At 41.7% G+C, this 10,996-nt stretch overlaps 1 protein-coding gene across 1 annotated transcript; it reads right to left on the bottom strand.

Moving 5' to 3' along the window:
* Positions 1-1,259: 1,259 nt before the first annotated feature.
* On the bottom strand, positions 1,260-8,599 carry LOC139469646 (trypsin-1-like). The gene is made up of 7 exons (XM_071251874.1): positions 8,492-8,599; positions 5,294-5,421; positions 4,640-4,737; positions 3,786-4,051; positions 2,844-2,989; positions 1,882-1,936; positions 1,260-1,408 (listed from the first exon to the last, which is right to left on the bottom strand). The coding sequence occupies exons 1-7, from the start codon at positions 8,529-8,531 to the stop codon at positions 1,302-1,304; spliced, it is 840 nt and encodes a 279-aa protein (XP_071107975.1). The 5' UTR covers positions 8,532-8,599; the 3' UTR covers positions 1,260-1,301.
* Between the last annotated feature and the right edge of the window lie 2,397 nt (positions 8,600-10,996).

Raw genomic sequence — 10,996 nt, 5'->3', positions numbered from 1 at the left:
AAGGACACGATCTCGTGAAAAACGTATGAACGTCAAATTGTGTCGTTCATACACTTATGAACGTCAATTTCGCGGTCATGTGACCGACCTCTCGTCCAATGGAAAAGCCGTATATCGTGTTAACTTCAAATTAAAAAATTATTTTCAAATGTACTAACAGTAAAGCTAATTTCTCAATATTTTCCATTGTTCCCCAATTCGTTTTTTGGTCTAAAAATTAAATTGGGTCTAAATTCATGTATTGTTAAATTTTATTAATTGTTAAATGGCCTTGTAGGGAGAGGTGTTCAAATAGGCTTTCCCTGTCCACCAATCCCATTCCTTTTTTGCCAATACATATTGTTTAAATCACCTTATGTAACTGACTGAGTGAGCGAGTATGGTTTTACGCCGCTTTTAGCAATATTCCAGCAATTTCACCGCGGGGGACACCAGAAATGGGCTTCACACTTTGTACCCATGTCGGGAATCGCACCTAGGTCGTCGGCGTGACCAGCGAACGCTTTTACAACTAGGCAAACCACCCTTATGCTATTTGGAAAAATTCCTTCTTTTAGTATCCGCCCGTCTTGAGAAACCAAATCTGCGTCATAGAAGAACACTTCTACAAAAGTTACTTTACACTACATTAGTTTGCAAAGATGGGGACGGGACTCAACCTAAAAAAGTTCTAGAATTTGTTCGATAACTAAATAACATTGAATGAAATGTAATCCCAAATAAAACATAATTATGTTAAAGGTGGGCAAGTTTGGTTCGCTGATAATGTCCCAAACCAGGGTTGGGTTCTCAACTTTCGCGGTGAACCCAGATCCGAGCGTTTCCTGTCGTAGCGTCATCACCTGGTGTCTACATTTCACAACTTGTGAGGTACAATCGAACATGTTCTTTATACGAAGATTTCAAGGAACGTCATATGACTCTTGTTCCATACCGTTTGAGTAATTTTCATTACATCCACATTTGAGTAAAACCACATTTTCGCGAACACCTGGTATCATCACTATTTGATAGTGATTCATGAACATATGACACGACATTGTCGGAATCGTACACTCAACTCTGCTTTCAGCAGTGATAGCTAGTTGCTGTGGAAATGATGTTGTCACTTTTACTTATCATCATAGCGCTGCAATGTTGCTGATCATGGAGTAAATCAAATTCACATATTCAATATCCAAATAGCACATACGATGACTTATACACTGAGTGGTGAACATGTGTAACACCTGAGCGTGTACAAGAATAAAAACTAACTATTATGAGGTGAACATTTTATCATCTGTGATAACAGTGTTGCTCTAGTTGCCGTTGATGTAGCTGCTAACCCAGCTCTTGGACCTGACCGAGTTGCTATAGACACCTGGACGCTCGGGTCTGGCGCATCCGAATCCCCAGCTTACGATTCCTGGAAATTATAAGGGAATTGTTCAGGTTCATCACGACCAGATTGCATGCACACGTACGTGGTATTGATTGAAACGGTCAGTAGTTGCATGTAAAACAAATCCAACAAACATGAGAGTTAAGAAACAATGACATTTGGTTAAGGCATGCACCTTTTCCTGTTTAGGGCCCAGCCATGCGATATTCAGGATACAGGATATGTAATTGCATTTGGAGCTGCAGCTTACAACATATCTTGTCTCCATACAAAATCCCTAACATTCCCCCTCACTCTACCCCCCTACACACATACCCTCAACCCCGAATATCGAATGGTCCCTCAGAACGTTTAAGGTTTCCCTTTTATTCTGCTTTAAAATTACCCTTTCGAATAAGCGTCACTCTATTCTTCAGCGGCAGTGCTTGGATTAGTGCTCAAGAAATTTCATAATTTCATATAGCGTAAAGATACGTATCGATGCATGGCTCACTCACCGACAATCTCAACTCTTCCGCCACGGACTGCCATCAGAGGTCCACCACTGTCTCCCTGTCGAAAAAAAGCAGGCAGTGTATATGTACCGTCTTGTTTTGGGAATATATGTACAAAATAGGTTTCAAACGTAATTGCGATTTCAAATATCGCCAAAGATTATTGTCTAGCTGGTAGCTTATCATGTCAGAGAACTCGCCAGAATAAGTAAAGTACAGAGACATACGTTTATTTACGTTGGACATACCAGAGACTTTCATTTGATCCATGTTAAATGACTGGGCTCCGTTCCATAAAGCGACCTAAGCGCGAAGACGATTCTAGCCCCTTTAAATATACTTATGATAGCTTTATCGCCAAGGTTGCTTTCTGGAAATGGACCCAGGTGAACATCTTCACTGTTATTGTCCAAGAACACTGCTATTGTTCGAGAACTTTGAATACACCTCTGCTATTGATGGGGATACTGTCAAACACCCCCATTACTATTGTTCACGAACAGTTAAAAACCCACATTGTTATAACAGTGCCTTTGTTGAGAGAACTGTTATCGAATACATTACTATTGTTCAAGAACTGCTAAAACACACATATACACCCTGACACACACACACACCCTGACACACCCTGCTAATTTACACTTATACTACCATTGTTCAAGAACTGTTTAACACTCACATTGTTATTATTCGATATAATATCAACATTGATGTTAAATATCCACTATGCTGTTGTTCAAGAACTGATCAACATGGTCATACTATTAGTTATGGTGTCTTTTGTCACCGGTTACGAAGTCATATTAGGTTAGCAGAATGGTCGATCTCACTTTGAGGCCTACTAAAGAATAATGAGCAGTCTACACAGATCGTTACAGTATGTCACTGGTGACATTATTCCACGTCTCACACGCATCTAGGCTCATGAGAAGACATGTCCTTCGGGTGCGGATTCCAGATGTTACCTGGCAGGCATCAGCACCGCCTGCATCAAAACCGGCACAAAGCATGTTGCTGTCGAAGTAGTTGTTAGAACCCAGTTGGTCTCTGCAGGTCTGGTGGGTGAGAATAGGCTTATTCACAACCTGAAGCGTGTCTGGGGATGAACCACCTGTACACAACGTAGACAATGGGTTAGTGAACCGCCTGTACATAACGTAGACAATGGGTTAGTGAACCGCCTGTACATAACGTAGACAATGGGTTAATGAACCGCCTGTACATAACGTAGACAATGGGTTAGTGAACCGCCTGTACATAACGTAGACAATGAGTTAGTGAACCGCCTGTACATAACGTAGACAATGGGTTAGTGAACCGCCTGTACATAACGTAGACAATGGTTAGTGAACCGCCTGTACATAACGTAGACAATGGTTAGTGAACCGCCTGTACATAACGTAGACAATGGGTTAGTGAACCGCCTGTACATAACGTAGACAATGAGTTAATGAACCGCCTGTACATAACGTAGACAATGGTTAGTGAACCGCCTGTACATAACGTAGACAATGGGTTAGTGAACCGCCTATACATAACGTAGACGATGTGTAAGTGAACCGCCTGTACATAACGTAGACAATGAGTTAATGAACCGCCTGTACATAACGTAGACAATGGGTTAGTGAACCGCCTGTACATAACGTAGACAATGGGTGAATGAACCGCCTGTACATAACGTAGACAATGGGTTAGTGAACCGCCTGTACATAACGTAGACAATGGGTTAATGAACCGCCTGTACATAACGTAGACAATGGGTTAGTGAACCGCCTGTACATAACGTAAACATTGGGTTAGTGAACCGCCTGTACATTACAAATAATATCTGCACCTGCAAACATGATCAGATGGTGCACCTTCATCCATAACATTAGTTTGTCAGAAATGTTGAATGAATAACATACCCTCAGTGAGGGCGCCCCAGCCGCTGACGAAGGAATTTTCCCCAGGACTTATGTCACCAATCGGGAAACATCCAGGCCTCACGTAGTTGTTCACTGTGGGGTTGGAGGCCAACCGCAGCAGGGCAATGTCCCAGTTTAACGTGCTGGAGCTGTAGGACGGGTTGTTGATGACCTGATCTACACCGATGTGCTGCCTTGTGCTGCTCTCAGTGGCAGAAAGGTCATGGCGCCCAAGACGCATTTCCCATTGGTTGGCGTTGGTGTTCCTGCAAGCATATTCAGAGGGTTTTTCTGGGTCAGGTTGAGCTCATCTGGTCCTGCCTTTTCGAAACCACATGAGCACTGAAGCTGAAACTTTGCATGGAGAATGTCACGAAAGTCTTTCACCATTTCAGTAAAAGTCCCTGTTGGTTTCCACGGCAACAATACTGAAACAGCTTAATCCCCAATTAACAATGTATTTGATATCAGCATCACAATGGCCCTCTTGCATCCCATGCATACTTCAGAGATACATTTTCCAGTCACATTCAGATGTACATGTACCCCTATACACATTTAACCGGCCCTCTCCCACTTGTAACATTCCTTTTGATATGTAACTCACTCCCATCTCACCTGTAACATTCCATGTACACCCGTTAGACACCCCTACATACATGTAAGACACCCCGACACCCACTACGCTAAACGTGCACCTATAATACCCTGAATAAACACACAATCAGCTCAGGACATACCAGCCCAGCCCAACTAACCCTTACACCCCCAACTTTGCAATGTCCATTTACACATGCACGGATTTCTTTTATATACATTTCAATATCCGTCCTAAACTTGTCACATCTCCTTACACTGTGCAATGGGCTGCTGTGAGGACGTAGCTTCTGCTGCTACTTCCCTGGATCAGACTACCTCCACATCTGAAGGATCCACGGTAGTACATGGCGACCTAGAAAGGAAACACAGCGCTGATTACCAAAACGTCTTCTTGATCCTTTTGCGGGTGACGGGTGGCCCAGTCGTCAACGACACCGCCACTCGAAGTGCAGAGTTACATCCTCTGGGCACGCCAGAAATCTTTGATGGTGGGTTCGAATCCCTGTTCACCACGATTGCGTTTCTCGGTTTGTCAGCACCATTATCGTGCTCGCAGGTTTAACCCTTGCATCGATTTGGGATTTCCGATGACACGCCGGTATAACTGGAATACTGCAGCGTTAAACCCAACTCACTCATTTACTTGATTCATTTGCAGTGGTCTAAGGCGCTGCAACTAGCTGTCCAGGATTATGCCTCTTATCGGCGCCTGGATCTGTTAGCATTGGGCCTATCATATTAGAGCCATTTTGTTAACACTCCGAGACATACGTACATATTTGGTAGGTCATCAATAAGCCACATTTCGCAGTTTGTTTCTTTATTCTTCTTTGTGGCACAGTGAAAGGAAAACCATTGAGCGGAAGAGACCAACTTCTAGCTAAATGTTTGACAATTCAAACACTCACCATCCATGGGTAAGCGTGTCTAGCAGCCTCTTGCCCACCTACAATGTAGCGTTCTGGGTACTTGTAGCCGACGTAGTTACTGCCGCAACCAGCAGCGTTAATGTCCCACGTTGAGGGCGCGGCTGACACTGAAAATAACATAGTGTCATCAGTTGAGTATTTTCTTACCCTGATGAAGCCACATCAGTTGATCGTATCATGCATTTCAGGCTTGTATACCACTTTGGAGCATTTAATGGATGTTTCCGTGCAAGTTAAAGTTTCAAGTATTCTATAAAAGGTTTTTATATTATGAAAAAGTTAAACCCAAACAAAATAAAAGTGATTCCAAGCATTGTTTATAATGTTGACAGTATATTTCATCGAGTAACACCAGACACTTTGAGTTGAGAAGCAAGATGTGAAAATAGTAAGATCCAGATTTGAAATTAAAAAAAACTAACTAAGAAGAGCAACCCTATTTCTGTTTTCAAAGTATATATGAAAATTCTTGTAGAACCGCCATAAACAGGAAGAGAATTTCCAAATTTCTGCGTTCATGTTTTATGCTAATAGCGCTAACAGTTATTACATAGGTCAGCGGATCAGTCCACATCTTACTGTACTTCTCAACTCCATGAAGTGAACACAACGTGACTATCAGGGACTGGAAGACTCTGTAATCACAGTCTCATCTTATTCTGTTTGCCGAACAGAAGACGCCACAGATGTAATAAAATGAGTTTCAGTGGATGCAGAACCGAGGCCCTAAAAATAATTCAAGTGACCTCCTGGACACTATATCTTTATTACAAATTGTAAATAACACACCACATTGGTTATTGTTTAGTGTTTTGCACTTATTTATGTCACATCATACATGTATAACTATAACTAGATAAGCGGTTACTTTGTAGTTGAAGTGTCAATTTTACACGCAGATACCGGGTTCAAATTTTCCCATGTATTTTAATGCATCTCACTAAGGTTTGAAAACTAACACCTAAATGTAGACAGACGCGGGCTGCCGATGGAAAGAAATGATTTCTTTTAATCTGATCCGCTACGTTGAAACCCTTCATTTATTTTTGCTTCAAAGAACCACCCCGACGCTTCGTCTACTTAAGCACATGTTCAACAAAGGAACTGCATGTACCTGCGAAATTATCTTCAAACTGATGCTATAGTTTCAGCAATGCCTACGCCTATATACCATGATATGCTCACCTTTTCGCAAACACCTGGTAACATCACTATTTGATAGTCATTCATAAACACATGATCATGATACAGTCGGAAATTTACAATCGCCTTTTCTTTCCAAATGTCAGTCAACAGATTGGGAGGTACCAAACCTAAGGCACCGAGAACAATGGGGAGTCGGACAACTTGGTACTTGGGATGTAAGCGTGACAACGAGGTCCCCATATTTGCCATGTTTTTCCTGAATCTTGACACATTAGTGCCGAGAGGGACCGAAATTCAATGCTATAAATGATTTTTTTGGATGAATCAGAAACGACAAGATCGGGTTTGTTAGCCTGGATAGGTATGAGGCTGTAAACGGGCCTATTCCAAAGAATTTTGTATTTATTATTATCCATGATGCCCTCTACATATTCCGGGCCGTACCATAGATGGACCTCTGTGACTAAACCACAAACATGGCGAAGACGGTAAAAAATGATCGAGCCTTTCCATCTTGTCGATTAAGATACTGTGTTTGTGTGCATGACCTGACAATGTGTTGTGTCTCATTACATTCATTGCATAATCTACATTTACATTTGGAAACGAAATCACACATTGGCGGTTTCGAAGGGGCGGTGACTGGTCCTGAGCACCAAACAGAAAGCCTTCTGTTTCACTTTTCAGGCTAGCCGACTTCATCCAAGAGAAGGACACTGCTGGGTTGCTGATCTTCTCAACTCACTGCACATAAACTCGATGCAGTAGTCGTTCAGATAGTCTGGGCCGATTTGATATGACACTTCGCTTGGTTGACACTCATTTCTGTACCGTCCAGCAGTACAGAACCATCAACAAAATCAATACTGACATTGAGATTATGTCCCGCGTACCTGGCTCGTTAAGAAAACTGTGGAATGCCTTGTTTTCATTATGAGTCTTCACATGCTTCACAAGAGGATCATCAGACAAATAAATGTGTGCCAAAGTGCACAATACAATTCTGTCATGAAGAGCCTCCACGTTAATCAAACCACGTGATCCCATTATGATTGGTAAATATAAGCGATTGTGGGAAGAGTGAGGGTGGTGGGATCTATTGTCTGACATGATTCTTCTTCTTTTTCTTATATATTGTTGGCGACATTACGTGACTGAGTGCGATACGAATTTTCAAACTCAGCTGTTTTCTTTTGAGACGCGTTTTCGTGCTAAACAGACAAACAGACGTGTTTATTCAGTATTTCAGGCTTGTGGTCCTGAGTACTAGTGAATAAACACAATAAAGTTGCAGTCACGTAACTCACAGGGCATTTGCTAAGTGAACAACGCTTAGAAATATTATTGAAAATGTGTTTGATAAACGACTTAATAGTATTTATATATTTTAAGTTAAATAAATTGTACATCACTTGGTGATTTACGTAAGTATTTTCTAAACGTGAAAAACATTTCTTTCTTTGGGAAGCAAGGGCATGGCAGATTAACAAGGCTTGAAACCCGTCTTCAATACACCCATATTAACAACATGTACAAATAAACTTGGAATAGTCTTTGTTTTTCCTAATATCTTTTATTTTTAAACAATGGACAGAGATTCTAAATTTACAACTCGCCCGCAGAAGGAATTTGTTATTTAATATTAAATACTACCCAGGTTTAGACACAGATGTAATGGAGGCAAAATGTGAAAGAAATTTAGATCTAATATTTTCCGAACAACCTTGAACGATAATATCAACGAGTCTTTGTTTAAAGGTAGAACCAATGAGTTATCCCCAACAGCTTGGACAATTTAAACAGGAAAAAAAACAAAATAAAATAATAATGCTCTGACATCCGATGCCCATGTATGTTTGCCATTATTCGAAGCAAATTTCCCAATAGCAAGAAATATGACTCATGAACCTTTTCAATATTTTCAAAATTTGTCAAACAAAAGATGACCTCACTGAAAGTGAACATTCTTCTCAAAACTGAAGTATGACACTGTCTTTGTCAATGGCTTATCTCCCCACTGTCCCAACTCACCTGCCGCAACAAGGAATGCGATGAGACAGTACGTGGTCATGACTACAGGTTAATCCTTATTCCCGAAACACACGAAATGGTATTGAGTGTCGTATTTATAGCCCTGATTGTTTTTCCAAATTGTTCATTGGTCCATTGCAGCCACGGCTCCGTCTGACGATTTCTCAGGTAGATACAAACAGATTATGTAAAACATAGTTACTTTACAACGTTATGCAATCTTATCTAAATCATTTAAACTAAAAATAGCATCGCACAATGGTTAACTTAACCATTCCCACTATTGGCATTTCGAACTCGACCCGAAAAGATACAGGTAGAGAATAGGTCTTCAGCAACCCATGCTTACCGTAAGAGGCGACTATACTTGTCGTAGGAAGCAACTAACGGAATCGGGTGGTCAGGCTCGCTGATTTGGTTTGATCTTGCATGCCGTCGTATCCCAATGGCTTGGATTGCTGCACATGATGTCAATCACTGGATTGTCTGGTCCAGATTCGACTATTTACAGACCGTCGTCATATAACTGGACTATTGCTGAGTGCTGCGTTAAACAACAAATATACATTTGGCAGGTGAACATTTGACGTGCATTTGCATCAGTGACCAAAATGATGTCCGATGCAAGTCCCTATTTTGACCTTTACTATAGGCCCGTGAAGATTCGGGGTAGAGTAGGTCTTCAGCAACCCATGCTTGCCGTAAAAGGCGACTATGCTTGTCGTAGGAACCAACTAACGGAATCGGGTGGTCAGGCACGGGGGGGGGGGGGGGGGGGGGGGGTTGTGGTCAGGTTTGGTGACTTGTTGTTGTTGCCTGTCATCGGTCCCAATTGCGTGGATCGATGCTCATGTTGTCAATCACTGGATTGGTCTGGTCCAGACTCGATTTTTTACAGACCGCCGTCATATAGCTGGAATATTGCTGAGTGCGGCGTTAAACAACAAACCAAACGAAACCAAAACCTCTCCTATGTGTGCCGACGGTGGGGCAAAGGGCAAGATACGCTCACCTTTTCACGAACATCCGTTATCAGCACTATTTCATCGTGAATCAAAAACACGTGCTCATGATATACATGTAGTCGGAATCGAACAATCGATTCTGCTTTTGGTAGAGCTTTCTGATGTAAATGGAAAGGGTTTTGTAGCTTTAATTGACGCGGAATGCACCACGTGTTTATCACAAGTTTACCCTGCATAACTGAAAGAAGATAAAAGAGTGAAGTGACAAGGGTTAAAAGGCTGAGGTTAAACAACATACATCGAAAGAGGATTGAAACCATTTCTTTTGCCACAACACACTTTTTACACCTAACACGTGTAATGAACAAGTTATTTTCTTGGGTAAACCCGAGGACAAGTTATTTGAAGGTGTCATCACGGATGTCATGCGATGCCTACCTCTATTTCGCCTTTTACGCCCAATGGAATCTTTTTTGTTGGATAATCGAGACTGGTTATTCTTCCGCCTTGATGTCTACAGCAGAAATACACATGAAGCATGAACCAGTCCCACCGCTGGAGGATAACTGTATCTTGTATGATGGACCTTTTATATTCCCGTGAAAGTTACTTTTATGAGCAAACGGTTTATGAAATTAAGTTTGGTAGAAAATGATGATAAATTCGTTGGCCATGTATATCTGTCGTGTCAGCAAGGGTATTTTCAAGACTAACGACCCTAGAATGAATTTGGGCGGTGGGGTAGCCTAGTGGTTAAAGCGTTCTCTCGTCACGCTGAAGGCCGGGTTTGATGCGCACAATGTGTGAAGTCCATTGCTGGTGGACAGGAAGTAACATCAAATTATGTCAGGATCTGACACTTGAGTGGCACAGCCGGGACTTTGAAATATTGGGAATAAATATTGAAAACTATACACACTTACCTAACCCTTGCTGTAAAGATGTATTGGAGACATTTTAGAGAAGACACAAAATTGATCCCACTAGCATTGGAGAGGAATTATCAGAATATAAGTATGATGTTACATGTCATGTTACTTATGTGAAAGTATGTTACATCATCTATTGAACTGGATGAAACAAACCCATTGCCGGCGTTGCCCACTGTGAATACTGATACAAGTGGCTTAAAATCCAACTCACAAACTGTAATATGTTTACTTTCACAGACAACTATCGAGCATTTCATTCTGTGTGACTTTTCACTGCATTTTACTCGGTACACACAGTACGCCAATGACCGATTCGAGACAGTTGGATAAACTTGTGGTTGGTTCTCCACATGGGGTCTAGCCCATTTCATCTGTTTCCCGCTCATCAGTATGTGCTATGACTGGACATAACTTGAGAATGACCCATTATTTGAAGTAACTTGAGTATTCCATCAGCATTCACCCGATAAAGGAGGAAGAGTGAGTGAGTTTGGTTTAACGCCGCTTTTAACAATATTCCAGTTATATCGCAGCGTGTCAGCTCAATGTGGGAGGAAAGCCCGAAGTGGTGCAGGTCTCAGACGTGCACCACTTCGGCGAAATCCACG

The sequence above is a fragment of the Haliotis cracherodii genome, unplaced genomic scaffold, assembly GCF_022045235.1.
Source record: "Haliotis cracherodii isolate W230 unplaced genomic scaffold, xgHalCrac1.p SCAF_2, whole genome shotgun sequence".
NCBI classification, from domain to species: domain Eukaryota; kingdom Metazoa; phylum Mollusca; class Gastropoda; order Lepetellida; family Haliotidae; genus Haliotis; species Haliotis cracherodii.
Note: the sequence above shows the minus strand (reverse complement) of the source record. Positions and strands in the feature narration are given on the sequence as shown.

Bases quoted from the DNA above. Each gene is read 5' to 3' on its own strand.
- LOC139469646 (XM_071251874.1), bottom strand. From the start codon at position 8,531: ATGACCACGTACTGTCTCATCGCATTCCTTGTTGCGGCAG. The intron at 4,052-4,639 runs GTAAGGAGATGT...ATATGCTTGCAG, and splicing joins ACAGCAGCCCATTGCACAGT to GAACACCAACGCCAACCAAT. The intron at 2,990-3,785 runs GTATGTTATTCA...CGTTGTGTACAG, and splicing joins CTGGGGCGCCCTCACTGAGG to GTGGTTCATCCCCAGACACG.